At 42.9% G+C, this 15,209-nt stretch overlaps 3 protein-coding genes across 8 annotated transcripts in view; 2 read left to right on the top strand and 1 right to left on the bottom strand.

The window, feature by feature from the left end:
• LOC142159883 (uncharacterized) overlaps nucleotides 1-12,193 on the top strand; it is a 34,132-nt gene extending 21,939 nt beyond the window's left edge. For all 4 annotated transcript variants that reach the window (XM_075214732.1, XM_075214731.1, XM_075214733.1 and 1 more), the window contains one exon: nucleotides 9,003-12,193. In XM_075214732.1, coding sequence (XP_075070833.1) covers nucleotides 9,074-10,672 — 1,599 coding nt within the window. In that variant the 5' untranslated portion in view covers nucleotides 9,003-9,073 and the 3' untranslated portion in view covers nucleotides 10,673-12,193. The remainder of the gene's footprint in view (nucleotides 1-9,002) is intronic.
• LOC142159811 (uncharacterized) overlaps nucleotides 1-15,209 on the bottom strand; it is a 316,766-nt gene that overhangs the window by 189,559 nt on the left and 111,998 nt on the right. The window lies entirely within an intron of this gene.
• LOC142159838 (uncharacterized) overlaps nucleotides 1-15,209 on the top strand; it is a 196,735-nt gene that overhangs the window by 47,781 nt on the left and 133,745 nt on the right. The gene's annotated exons all lie outside the window — the stretch shown is intronic.

The raw sequence follows: 15,209 nt of genomic DNA on the forward strand, positions 1-15,209 counted from the left end.
GCGGAAAAGCACTGCAGTCAATGGCCATGGGCGGGGTGCAAGTGGCGGTGATGAGAATACCCCCCTTTGAAAGTGTGGCTGAAATGTTCAATACTTGTAAGAAGTCAGGGTAAAGGGGGGAGGGATCCCCAGGCTTGGAGGCGCCAGGGGGGCATTGAGGGCCTCCTCTAAGCTGCTTCTTTTTTCACCACCTTTCAAAAGGCTGATTGTAAAATAAAGCTGTGATCTCTTTTCGCCAAGAAAATCTCATGTATTTATTTCAAAGGAAGGGGTGTGGGTAGCAAGAAAGGGGGGTATCAGAGCCTAGAGCTTTAAGATTTGTCAGCTTCTAAGTCCCTTGCATAGGCAGGAATAGAGGGAAAGCCTGGCCAATCACCATGAGGGGGTGTGGTGACTTCTCCCCCTGACTGACTGACTGGCTGCAGGAAGTCAGTCACATGACACAGTCACAGGCTGGGGACACAGAGTTTGGAGCAGGATCCAGCAGCATTTCCTCCCCCCTCTGCCTCATCTCACTGTGCAGACACTTCATGGAGAAAATAAGTAGTAACTGTGTCACAATAGCAGAAAGACCAATACATGAGCTCTCTCCTTGTAATTTGAATTTATGAAAGATTGGACCTGACTGTGTGTTTATATATCAGTATGTGACTGAGCTCCTATGATCACTGTGAGGAGCCCTGCTGAGCGATCTAATGATATGGGGGAGTCAGGGGTAATGTGGAGAAAAACAAGTGGGGGTTTTTTGTTTTGTTTTTTAAATTTGAGTATATTTGAGACATAGTGCTCCAAATTATGGAGGAAAAAGGGAGACCCCCAGACTTGTATGTATCTGTCCCCACTCCTCTGCCCTCTGTCCCCACTCCTCTGCCCTCTGTCCCCCTCCTCTGCCCTCTGTCACACTGTCCCCCTCCTCTGGCCTCTGTCCCCCTCCTCTCTCACACTGTCCCCCCTTCTCTGCCCTCTGTCACACTGTCCCCCTCCTCAGCCCTCTGTCACGCTGTCCCCGTTCTCTGGCATCTGTCACACTGCCCCCTCTCCTCTGCCCTCTGTCACACTGTCCCCCTCCTCTGGCCTCTGTTGCACTGTCCCCCTCCTCTGCCCTCTGTCCCTCTACTCTGCCCTCTGTCCCCCTCCTCTGCCCTCTGTCACACTGTCCCCCTCCTCTGCCCTCTGTCACACTGTCCCCCTCTCCTCTGCCCTCTGTCACGCTGCCCCCTCTCCTCTGCCCTCTGTCACGCTGCCCCCTCTCCTCTGCCCTCTGTCACGCTGCCCCCTCTCCTCTGCCCTCTGTCACGCTGCCCCCTCTCCTCTGCTCTCTGTCATGCTGTCCCCTCCTCTGGCCTCTGTCCCCCTCTTCTGGCCTCTGTCACGCTGTCCCCTCCTCTGGCCTCTGTCACGCTGTCCCATCTACTCTGCCACGCTCCCTCTCACTCTGTCCCCTCAGCCGCGGGAATGCCAGAAAAAAACAAAACAAAACATAAACTCACCAATCCGCGCGGCGCCGGGACCCAGCATTCTCCCTCTCTCACGCAGCTTGTCACTATAATGACCAATCCGCGCGGCGCCGGGACCCAGCATTCTCCGTCTCTCTCACGCAGCTTGTCACTATAATGACCAATCCGCGCGGCGCCGGGACCCAGCATTCTCCCTCTCTCTCACGCAGCTTGACACTATAGTGACAAGCTGCGTGAGAGAGGAGGATGTTGGGTCCCGGCGCCGCGCGGATTGGGGAGTTTATGTTTTGTTTTGTTTATTTCTGGCTTTTCTGCGGCACCCCTGTGACAGCACCGCGGCACCCCTGGGAGCTGCGCCACACACTTTGGGCACTGCTGACCTAGGGAACAACCTGGGACACCTGCCAGTAACTAACGTCACCTGCTGCAGCTGCCACTGCACTTCTTGTTTCACTATCCTGGATATTATAACTTGGTAATTATATCTTTGTTTTCTATTTCCCTGCTTCACTCACCATTCAACTGCTCTCTGTAACCCATTCACTTACTACTTCGGCTTTTCACACCCTCTCTCATCACTGCTCTCCTGACGCTAATTATTTCACTCTATTATGCTCATACTTGCCAACATTTTTTTTTCCTTTTCCGGGAGATGCCGGCTGGGACGTGGGCGTGCAGGGGGCGGGGCTGCGAAATCGCGTCATTTTGGCCCCGCCCCCGTGACGGAATGACGCAAATCGCGCCATTTTACAGTGGGGGCGGGGCTAAACGCCGCGATTCCGGGTGAATCGCGGCGTTTAAACTAAATTTTTCCCCTTTCCTATCAGGGAGATTGCCACACTCGTCCGGGAGACTCTTGCAAAATGCGGGAGTCTCCCGGACAATCCGGGAGAGTTGGCAAGTATGATTATGCTATTAGCTTTGTATGTTATTATAGCAATAATTGAATGTCCATACCTGCAGAACAGGAACATTAAAAAGATATAAAGGGATTAATTTACAAAAATAACATGTTATGGAAGCTTCAGATAATGAATACTCACTAAAAGCTTTTCTAGCTCTCAGACAATTTATACAGAGAAAGGAGTGGTGTAAAACAATGACAAGGTAATTGTTATGAAATCCATGTACTTTATTTATGGGGGTAAATGTATCAAGCTGAAAAATTCTGGCAGGTTTGAAAAACCAATAAGATTCTAGCTAACATTTATTTAGTACATTCTACAACATGATAGCTAGAATCTGATTGGTTGCTATAGGCATCATCTCCACTTTTCAAACCCGACGGAAAACTCTCAGTTTGAAACATTAACCCCCAGGAGTATTATTTGGGCTTGTCCTTTAGGAATAACTCAGTAAGTTTCATAATGGGAGATTCTTCTGAAAAGGAAATCCTGTGTCCACACTCTAAAAAAACTGTCCGAATTCAGTTTATATTTAAAACATATGGGGGGAGATTCAATTATCTGTGAAATGTCTGCGGAACGTCCGTAACACAATTGGCCATTTGACAGAAAAGAAATCTCCACTCTCTTTTCCTCGCACCCCATAGAGGTGGAACTTCCTTATCAGTCATTATATACATGTGTGTGGACATCTAGTGCCCTCTATTGTCCTCCTAATAAAACACATACATTAAACATTTTCAAAATGAAGATAATTAAATTCATTCTACAATCTACTAATAAATAAATAAAATACTTGATTAACTTCATTCAAATATCTTTAACAATGTACTGCTCTTAACTGCTATTATTGTACTACGTTGCCTTTACCATGTCACTGCTCTACCATAACATTGCTTTTACGTAGTGTGACCTTGCTGCTGTTTTGCCACTGTGATTACATTACCACTAACATATCTCCCTTGCCATCATCTGGGTTTCTACACTGCCTAGATCCAGACTCCATCATGGCCCGTGTACCATCCTACATTGCCCAAATAGGACTCAATGATCTGGACCACCCAGGACTCTGTACCACCTACGCCCCCATCCATCACGGCCCCATGTAGACCTCTCTACATCATGGCCTTAGTATCGTGCAGACATCTGCACCATGACACTATGGCTATTGTTCCTATTTGCACTTTTTGCCTCTCATTACCCCCTCCCTTTAGAATGTAAGCTCTTACGGATGGAGTCCTCTGCCCTAAGTCTCATGTCTGTCCTCTCTCCATCCTCATCTCTGTCCCTGTTTTTTTCTTATGCTGAATTGTCTGTATGCCATTTGTGATTTGTTCTGTTAATTACATCCATTCATTTATTCTTCCTATCTGTAGCCATTGTTCTTTTCTGTATCTAATTTTATTGTTCTAATCCCCTATGTACAGTGCTGCGGAAGCCTTGTGGCACTTTATAATTACATGATAATAGTAATACTGTTGGGGAGATTGTGAAACATATGTTTCACAAAATAAAGACTACCTCCATTAAGGATATAATAGTTTCTGACCATGCCCCATACTCATAGCTCTGAATGTAGATGCACCTAAATGCTATTCTAAAAATTGGTGATTCCTAGGTTATATGTCCCACTCTGAAACCTTCCATAATTTCCTTCGAACCACATGGCATAACTACTTTGATGACAACATGTTGACGATCCAGTATTGTTCTAGGACACATTGAAAGCAGTCCTAGGGGTCATGTTCTATCTTTCATTCATAGCAAAAACAAAGAATTTACAGGCAAACTCATGGATCTTAGCGCCGCCCTCACGGCAGCGTACCAGTTATATAAAGAACATGACTCTATAACTAAGAGAACCAGTTATTTACAGATCAAACAAATATATGATACTCTTCTCACAGAGAAGTCATAATGCCAGTGTGATTATATAAAAAACAATTCCACCAATGGGACAATAAGTCAGAGAAACTCCTAGATAATCTGGTGAAGGGCACATGCTCCAAAACCTGGGTTACGCTCTTACAACAAAATGACAAATCTCTATCCAACCCAGCCACGATCTACGATACTTTCATACACGACTGCAAATATTTACATACAGCAGAACCAGATAGAAGAGAGGAGGGCATCAGGTTTTTACAACCTGCGGCTCTGCCTAAACTCCAGCCTGAGGAGAGGTCAATCTTGGAGGAACCCATCACAGAGGCAGAGGTCACAAATACTATAACTTCTCTTATTAAAGACAAATTCACTGGACCTGACGAGTTCGATCATGAATACTACAAACTCCTAAATAACCATCTAAACCCAATACTTACCTCGCTATTTAATCATATACTTACCACTGGAACTACCCCTCGTAATTTCAATGAGGATGTAATCATTGTCCTACCCAAACTGGGCAAAGACCCTACATTCGTCTCTTCCTACAGACCGATCTCCCTCCTTAACCAAGATTTAAGCTTCTCACCAAAATAATGGCGACCAGATAAAAACACGCTACGCTTTACATGATCTCACACGGCCAAGTTAGAGTTTTGTCAAGCACAGACAGGCGGCGTGATGGGGATTAGAGCTGCTATCGCTGCCATTAATGCTACACATTTGTCCAAAACCCATCACAACATTATCATTAAGTTGGAAGTCGAAAATGCATTCAACAAAATATTATGGGCTCACATCACATCAGTCTGCTGAAGTTTCAACATTTTGTCCGTCTTTCCAAATTTTATATGTACTATATACACCAACTCCGTCGCACATGTGAAAGTAAACAACTTCAATTAAAAAAACTTTCCCTTTACATAGAGGCACCAGACAGGGTTGTCCCCTCTCCCACTCCTCTTTAACCTTGCTCTAGACCCCCTTATTAGGCACCTGCTCTCTCAGTTATATCCATGGTATTAAGATAGGAAACAGGAGTTTGCCTCCTTTGATGTGTGGAAAGAGAGAATACTGAATTCTCAAATTAAGCCCTTATTGGCGGTAATTGTTACACTAGCAAAGAAAGCCATCCTTGGTGAATGGACTACACGTACGTCCCCCGACTGTTATGGAAGTGAAATTAGAATTGTTATATATTTTATATTTTGATAGGCGAGCTACATTCTCGGACCTGGAAAAGGGCATTAAGGGGTTTTATAATAAATGGGGCATATATATTGAAACCTTAAAACCTCGGGTACAAACTCAAATTATGCAAGTTTTTGAAGGAACCAAGTGGTCACTAATGAGGCAGCTTTAATATTCTTTAGTTGTAAGCCAGCATGACCTATATTATCTTATACAAATGTAAGGAAAGAAAAAGAGATTATATTTTGATATCATAAATTCTCAATGTCATGAAAAGGTTTAATGATGTTTGTAACAGTGTGTATTAACTTTAAATGTCTGGAATTCAAGGATGTATTTTGCTCCCTTCCTTCTCGTAACTCTCTCCGCCCCCCCCCCCTCTTTTTTATACTTTCTTCTTATAAAAGTTGAAAATGTATTTGTACAGTGCATTACTGAGGTATCTGTCAGGCGCCGTGTCCGCACCCCCCATGGGTGCCGGAGACGGACACCTTCTGCCCGCAGTGCTCGTCTCGTTGCTTGGCAACGGGACGTCTTCCAGCCACGTGATTGCGGCTCGCGCGCATGCGCGATTAGCCGCTTTGTGTCCTAGCAACAGGATGCTTGCCCGGCGATCAGCTGAGTCTCCTCCTCCTCATTTCCTCCTGTCCTCTATTTAACCCTCACTCTGGCACCATTAGGGTGCCAGAGTATTGGTTCTACCCTGCTCCAGCATTATTACTAGTTCCTGATTGTCTCCTGTGTTACTGATTCTTGGCATGTCTGACTATTCCTCCGGATCTCCCTTTGTACTTCGCTGCCTGTTCTGGTACTAACCCTTGGACCGTTCCCGATTACTCTTTGTCTCCTCTCTGTGGTACTGCGCTTCTCTGGTTTCGACTCGGCCTGTCTGACTACGCTCCATCCATTGCACTGGTAACTATCTGGGAGAACCGTGACCTGCGCACCTCACGCAGCAAAGCCCAAACTTCCTTGCGGTGGTCCCTGGTGAACACCGGTGGTGCATTAGACTCTGCGCCTCCCAGCTTAGTAGCGCCAATACCAGTCAGTGGTATTTCTAGTGAAAGACGTGACATGTACTATGTTAAACCTGTACAATAAACAGTTTTGAAAAAAAAAGATAGGAAACAGGGAGGTGAAACTCACAGCTTTCGTGGACGATAGCCTCATTTTACCTCCAATCCCCACCATGATTGCTTCCCATTTCGATGGGCTCCCAGGTATCTTACATACTTGTGGATCAACCTCCTTCCACACCAAGATCAATTATACGCTCACAATGTCAAGACTATTGTCAGCAAGATTTAACGGGAGTTGAATGATTAGCAGGACCTTAAAATAAACTTCCTTGGGAGATGTCACTTGATCAAAATGTCCACTTTTCCCAAGATTCTATATATCATGCAGATGACTCTTCTGTTGATTACAAAATCAGATCTTTATATTCTGAACAAAAGCATGAGGGAATTCATCTAGAGAAAGAACAAAGCTAGAATAAGCATCCTCAAGTTGCAGTAATCGCCTGAGAAAGGAGGGATTAATATACCCAAGTTTCAGTTTTATAATTTTGCTTGACAGCTCTGCTTCGTGCTGGGTTCGATTAGGGGCAACAGCACATTCACTGACATTTTACTTGATTCTCAATTTTGCACCCCTCTCTCACTTTGAGTTACATCCTCCATGCTCCTCCGCTTAAGTTAGAAGAACTCAAGATTAATAATATTCTCATAAATGCAACCTGTCGGGCCTGGAAAATAGCAAGCAAAAACCATAAACTTCTTAACACCCAATCGGTTGCTCCGAGTCATGGACAACCTGGACTTCAGGGATTGCCAGGCTTCCATGCCGTTTACTAGGTCTTGTCCATATACAGGACCTCCTTGACCCCTCTAATTGCCCCCTCATATAACCCCAGGTGTCGGAAAAGTTTGAATTTATTTCTCGCCATCAATTTCCATACATGATTATGAACTTGACCACCGCAGGCCGCAAAGCCATCCTCCGACAGTGGGTCCACACTGCTCTGCCATCCCTAGACATGATTATCTCTAGACTCCACTTTTTGTTTCAAATGGACTTGTTAGAAACAACACATAACAAAGAATTGCTGACACCGGCCCTTTTTCGGTGTTGGGGGAAATTCATACCCACCCTCCCATCAGATACAAAACTTGCTATCGAAAAATACTTGTCAGATTCTGGCAGACCGCATACCCATCGTCGCCTAACATTTTCATTCTCTCTTTCTCCTTTGCCCCTTCCTATCACTGTGTTGGCCCTCTCCACTCTTTACACATGCTTTCTGTACATCCCATCTCCAACTCCATGGATGGATTGCTGATCTCTATGTTCGGGTGAGCTCTAGCTCTATGTTAAGTTTTAGCTTTAGTGTTGGTTTTAGTATTAGTTTTTCTTTTTTTTATGTTTATTCATCTGCTCTGGTATTCACACTAGACTGTCTACCTATACTTGCATTGTCTGATGACTCCTTGGGGCCCTGCTTGACCACATGTTCTCCCGGATTTCTACCATGCTCAGTTTGTCCTTCGGCTATTGGAAAACGTTATATTCCTTACCATGTTTGTTCACGTTGTTTCGTGCGTGCATTGTCACGCAAGACGTTTTCCTCTCTTGTACCTTTTACTGCCTTCATAAAAATATTTTGGGAAAAAAAGAAAGGACATTGGATACAGGTTCTTGTTGTGATATAAGATATACAGTTAAGGTCTGAAAGAACTGCTGATGATAGTGTATTGTTGGCACAGGTATTTGGTCAAGCCCATAGGTACATTGTTTTTCCCTGTCGCATGCTGATAAATTAAGAGATGTTTTCATTTATTATTTTTTATCCTCTTTGGGAGATGTATTTTTAAATTGTGGGAGTGTAACAATACTGGTGGTATTACCTGGAGCCCAATAGCCGAGTAGATATCCAGAGAGTAGTCAGACGTTTGCCGGGTTGGTACACGAGCGGGTAGTCAGACGTTTGCCGGGTCGGTACACAAGAGGGTAGTCAGACATTTGCCGGGTCGGTACACAAGCAGGTAGTTACAGATGCAAGGTAGAGGAGCAGGTAGCAGGAGCTCAGCAAGCAGAATACTCAAGCATATGTCTGAACCAGGAAGTGCCATTTATAGGCCAAAACAGGAAACAGGATCCAAGATGGTTTCTCTTTGATTCCAAACTGGCCATCTTGGATAAGGGCAAGTTTGCAAATACAGAGACCTCTAGTGGTCGGAGGTGCAAATGTCAAAGTAATTCCTTACAGGGAGCTTTTATAATATGTATTGATTTTGATGTCAAATGGGCCAGATTCTCTGTATCTGATATAATTGAGGCAAGAATCTTATTATATGTTCATAGTTTTTTTTACTAATTTAGAATTTAAAGAATAATAGATATAGTATATAATAACAACTAGAGAAGACAGCGCTTCCTATTTTTCTAGCAGTTTAGTTAGTAAGGGTAAGGGCAGATACAGGAGATCTATATTGAGGAAGACGGCATGATTTTGATTAATTGTAATCGCTAACATTGCTTAATTATCCTTTCTCTCCAACAGCCAAAATCATTTAGTAAATGTAAACCAGGCAAAAGAATATGTATAGAAGATAAACAGTGACTCAATATCACATGAAGACAGAAGCCGCTGACATTCAGAATATACATCGCATGAACAAGGAAGTTCTATGGACACAAAAAAAAATATATGTAGAAGATCATCTCGCAGACATGTCTCCGCCTGAAGATGGAGATCACACCGGTTCAGATACAAAACAGTCATGTGGAGAAGAAAATCCCACAGACTCAGACACAGAATGGTCATATAAAGGCGGAAGCCCTGCAGATTCAGATGCCGAATCTTCTGGTGAAAAAAGAAGCTTCAGGGGCGTTGATACTAAAGACACAATAACTGAGCAGAGTAAAAGAACTGTTGTCAAAGTAAGAGGGGGCACAGACGGGGTGTATGAATGTTCTGACTGTCCGAAAAGTTTTCTTTTTAACTCTGACCTTGTCAGACACAAGCAAGCTCATAAAACAGTAGATACTTATAAGTGTTGTCACTGTGCGAAATGCTTTGATTCAAAAACAAAGTTGACAAGACATGAGCGAATGCATAAGCGAAAGAAGCCATTCAAATGTTCTGAATGTGGGAGATGTTTTCCCCATCAATCCCATCTGCTCAGACATCAGAGAACCCACACAGGGGAGAAGCCATTTCAGTGTTCTGAATGTAAGCAATGTTTTGCCAGGAAATGTTCTCTCAATAGACATGAGAGAAGCCACACGGGTGAAAAGCGTTATTCATGTACTGAGTGTGGTAAACAGTTTACTAGTAACCAAACTTTGGTTGAACACATAAGAATTCACACAGGAGAAAAGCCATTTTCATGTGCTGAATGTGGGAAGTGTTTTTCCAGCAAAAATACCTTTTTAAAACATAATGCATTACACACTGGGAAGAATTTGTTTTCATGTTCTGAATGTGGAAAATCATTCAATCAGAAATCAAAATTTGACAACCATCTAAGAATTCATACAGGTGAGAAACCGTTTTCCTGTTCTGAATGTGAGAAATGCTTTGTCACACGTACTAAGCTAATTCAACATCAATCAGTTCATACTGGCAACACATTTCTATGTCCAGAATGTGGGAAATCTTTTGCTAAGCGAGCATGTCTTTGGGCACACACACAAATTCACATAGGAAAGAAACCATATTCATGCTCTGAATGTGGGAAATCCTTTCGTATGAAAGGAAATCTTGAGCGTCATGAGAGATCTCATACAGGAGAGAAACCATTTGAGTGTTCGGAGTGTACCAAGTCTTTCCACTGTAACTCACATCTTAATCGACATCGAAAGATTCATACTGGCGAGAAACCCTACTCATGTCCTGAATGTGGGAAATGTTTTGCTTCCAACTCGACTCTCAAAAATCATATGTCAATCCACTCTGGAGCGAAACCTGTTTCTTGTTCGGAGTGTGGGAAAGGTTTTAAAAATAAATCTCAATTACAACGACACAAGAAAATTCACACAAGGCAGAATCCTTACTTGTGTTTAGAGTGTGGGAATTATTTTGCTAATAAATATTGTCTTGAAATACACCAAAGACTTCACACAGGGGAGATGCCGTTTCCGTGTACTGAGTGTGGGCAATGTTTCAGAAGGCGGAAAGAGCGCAAAACTCACATGAAAACTCACTCAGTAAAAAAGGAAGTTAAGTGATCTACATAACTTGATTCTCCTTTATTGAGTCATTTTAAAGCTGAATGCAGATCTTAGTATCTAAATTAAGACTAAAATATTAAAAGAATTAGAAAAAAAATATGTAATAGATCTCACATAACCAGCTACATGTCTATGTGATGTTTGTGTTTTGCGATTAGAAGATAACCACAGATGACCTTCATCGTCTGTGCGGTCTGACTCGATTTAAGCCCAACCAAATGCTGGGTGTCATCTGGATGCTCGGCTCAAGCAGCTAAACCACCTGATTTTCTACTTGCGAGTCCAAACTGGACACTAAAGCTGTCCTGAGTGGCAGGATTGGACTGTGTGTGGCCAGCTTAACGTTGCTATGAGAGCCCGGTCCAGGTTTGTTATTATTCACTTGCTTAATTTCAAAGGCAGGAGAAAGATCTGACATTGCCCCAGTAAAAGCTGAAGCCTACTATGAAAACAGATATTTCTGTGGACTTGCAAAAGAAGAGATCAACATTCACAGTGTTCATATTATGTAGATAGTTCACTGATCCTAATCTAGAGTAAATCTGATACATAAATATTATTATGTATGCCAAAATTACCTACCGGTACCTAATAGTTCCAGGGATTCTGTTACCCTTTCCCCCACTGAACTGATCCTGGTGGAACATGGGGGGCAACTCATCTAATTTTCCCCCTAGGTAAGACTTTAATTCTTGGATATTTGAATGTAGTGATGGATCTTTGTGTTGACCACATCCACACCTCTTGCCATGTCAAGTGATCACTCTGTGGGTCTAGTCCCTTAATTTTACTAATGTCTTTCAATTATTATTATTAGTAACCTTTTCTTTTAATTAATTTGACTCTTGGATCTAATGATATCCTACCACTTATTAATGCTGCACACAGGCCAGCTTCTAGACAGACCTGGCCAAGCTGTGGCTCTCCACGTGTTGTGAAACTACAAGTCCCAGCATGCCCTGCCAGCCATCAGCTGGATAACTACTGGCAAAGCATGCAGGGGGTTGTAGTTTCACGGCACCTGAAGTCACAAGTTGGTTCTAGATAAATTGTTTCCCAGCGTGAAACTTGAAAATGTGCCACATTTCAGAAGACGACGCGACTATCCACATGATAGTGAGCACCATCCATCAGGGCTCATAATGCTGACTGCTACCAGCTTTATAGCGATCCCAAACTCCCCACTTTAATGACACCCTCTAGCTTACAACATACAGACTTCAGGAAGCTTTGATGACGTCAGGAGAGAGACTATTTAGTGGTGTTGTTGAATCTTACTGCTGGCTTATTTTTATCATCTGTGTTGGAATTTTTACTGCTATGTCCGAAGGGTAACTGTTTGCTTTTGCCGTATTTTTACAATATGCATATAACTTTCTTCTGAAAATGTTAGCACTATAGTGCTTGTACTGTCCTCTTTTAACATCTAACAAGTGTTTAATTGCCTGTCGATTTATTCCAAACAAATATATTTTTGTATGTATATTGTATCAGATTAAATAAATACAATTTCATCTATTAGGTCTTTGAGCTCTGATTTAGAACCTATGCTTACAAATGTCCGTACTCACGAGTATTGTGTTGTTGAGATATTGGATTTATTTTCCTAAATTTGGGGTTTATATTCGTTATTCAGCATCATACTAGGGATGACCTGCACCTTCTTATATTCTCATATATATCAAAGTGGTGGTTGCAGTCAGAAGTGTGGCGTAATGATCTATGGGGTATAAATGACAATTGTTCTATGCCCTACGGAGAAGTGCTTAGAGATATAGTAACCCTTTGATACCCACACACTCCATGGGCAATTCGGTAGTGTGAAGTCCAGACACTAATACTCCTAGAAGTGGACATAACTATCTGATGACTTATTACAGTTACTGCGGATATATTATGAGGCACTGCTACTACTACTGCTGCTGTCTTATTATTGTACTCTGCTCCTGTATTACTGGTACTACTACCACTGCTAACCTATTACTGAGCATCATTACTACTGCTAACATATAACTGGGCACTTCGACTACTAACATGTTACTGAGCATTACTACTGATGCTAGCATGTTACTGAGCATTACTACTGATGCTAGCATGTTACTGAGCATTACTACTGATGCTAGCATGTTACCGGTACTGCTGCTAACGTTACTGGGGGTCATCACTACTGCTAACGTTACTTGGCACTTCTATACTGTATATATTTCTGGTTGTTACTACGGTTGCTAACGTGTTACCGAATCGTGCGTGCTCAGAGGATGCCCCCCGCTCTGCTATTCTGAGAGCACAAGAGGGGCCAGAGAGGCTGGAGATGCACTGCCACGCCGCCACCACTTACATTTTGTTATGGGGCTTAGCTGCAATGTTCCACTCCTGACTGGCAGGAATAATTTATGTAATTCAATAATTCACAATTTCCTCTAAAATAAATTTTAAATTAACAGTATTTGGTTTCCACAATTCTCTCTCTGTTAATATTACATAATTTTTTGTTTTTTATTCTGAAATTGATACTGTATTTGAATCATAAAATGAAAATAAATGGCATTGACAAACGTATCAATACCGTAGACCTGATATTTGACAGCACAGCCTTTGGTAAAAATAACTGCAATCGACTGCTTCCCATAGCAATGGATGAGCTTCCTGCACCGCTCTACTGGCAGCTTGTTCCGGTCTTCTTATGCAATCTGCTCCAGTTGTCCCAGCTGCTGTTTTCAGTTCTCTCCACAGGTGTTCTATGGGATTTAATTCTGGAGTCATTGCTGCCACTTCAGAACAGTCCAGCGAGTTGTATTGAACCATTCCTGGGTGCTTTTTGAAGTCCATTTGTGATCATTATCCTGCTAGAAGACCTGTGACCTTGGATGGAGACCCATCGTTCTGGCACCGGGTTCAACATTGCAATACGAAATTGGCTGATAATCACCTAATTCTTTGAACCGTAATACCGATTTGAATAGTGAACAATAAAAGGATCTGGGAATTCTTATAGAAAAAGGAAGATCCTATAGGAGACTACTAATATCTATATACTTTTATAGGGATCAATGGGTTTCAGTTTATGAGAAGGTTGGCAGAATCTGATGTTTTTAGTAGAGCAGCAGATTCTGTCACCCACATTAAAACTACATTTTGTCACACATTGCACCAGCTCACCTGCATTTTGGTCACTGCTCTTACCCGTTTCCCCTGGTTCTCAGTCCCTGCATTCACTTGTTGGTCTGAACTGAGCATGCGCACACCTGGGTGTAAATGTATCAATCTGCGTGTTCTTGAACACCCGCGTGTTCAGCCTCTTCCGCGATTAAATTTCAAGCGGCGCTGCATTGTAAAGGGTTAACTTCCCTTTACAATGCAGCGCCGCTTGAAATTTAATCGCGGAAGAGGCTGAACACGCGGGTGTTCAAGAACCCGCAGATTGATACATTTACCCCGGGGTGTTTTCAAAACTTCCTGTATTCCCTTGATTGGCCAATTGCCTGTCAGCTCTGTCTATTTAAAGCACCTGCTTCTCTACTAAGTTGCCAGTTGTCATGAAATTCAGAGGTGTACAAGCGTAAAAACTGTTCTAGGAATTGATTAACTCTTTCTGTTTGCTCATTGGATTGTGTGTGGTACGCTGATGAAAGACTGATGTGGGTTCCAAGGAGTGCACAAAAAAACTTCCAGAATTGGGCAAAAAATTTAGAGCCGCGATCAGAGACAATATCTGAAGGAAGGCTGTGGAGCTGGAAAATGTGCTGGATGAAAAGTGATGCTAGACTTTGTGGACTTGGAAGTTTCATTAAAGCAATAAAATGAGACCTTTTGCTAAATGGGTCCACCACTATCCATTTAGTATTATGCCAAGCCGAACAGGGAAGATCCACAATAAAATCCATAGACAAGTGTGTCCAAGGTCTGGTAGGAACAGACAGCAGCATGAGCTATGAGGATTCCCAGAACCTTTTATTGTTTATTGTTCGCTATTCAAACTAGTATTACGGTCAAAGTTTTCTTTAAAAAATAAATAAATAAATACATAAGGTAGAATTATAAATATCACACAGAATTATAAATGTCCTGTTTTCACTTTTTCGCCCATTGATACATTAGCCCCACAGTTATAAAACCATTTAATTGGGACAAAGACACTGCCCCCCCGGACCAGCGAGAGGGGGGGCAGTGTGGTACTAGGTGGCTGGCCCCTGCTCCTGGACCAGCCACCTACCTTAATGTGGCCGTGGATCCCTTATGCGATCGGTCTCTCCTTCCTTTGTGGCTGCATTCTCCTACACAGGTCGCATGGGACGTGTCACATGACAGCTGCCGTCCCAATTGTGCAGTGAGTCTGCAGAAGGAACAAGGTAAGTGTATGTCTGCTAAAGTGTATGTGTGTGTCTCTCTGCTATAGTGTGTGTGTGTGTGTGTGTGTGTGTCTTTCTGCTAAAGTGTGTGTGTGTGTGTCACTCTGCTAAGGTGTGTGTGTCTCTCTGCTAAAGTGTGTGGCTTCTAAAATGTGTGTGTGTGAGGGGGGCTACTAAAGGCATAC

Source organism: Mixophyes fleayi, chromosome 6 (assembly GCF_038048845.1).
Source record: "Mixophyes fleayi isolate aMixFle1 chromosome 6, aMixFle1.hap1, whole genome shotgun sequence".
NCBI classification, from domain to species: domain Eukaryota; kingdom Metazoa; phylum Chordata; class Amphibia; order Anura; family Limnodynastidae; genus Mixophyes; species Mixophyes fleayi.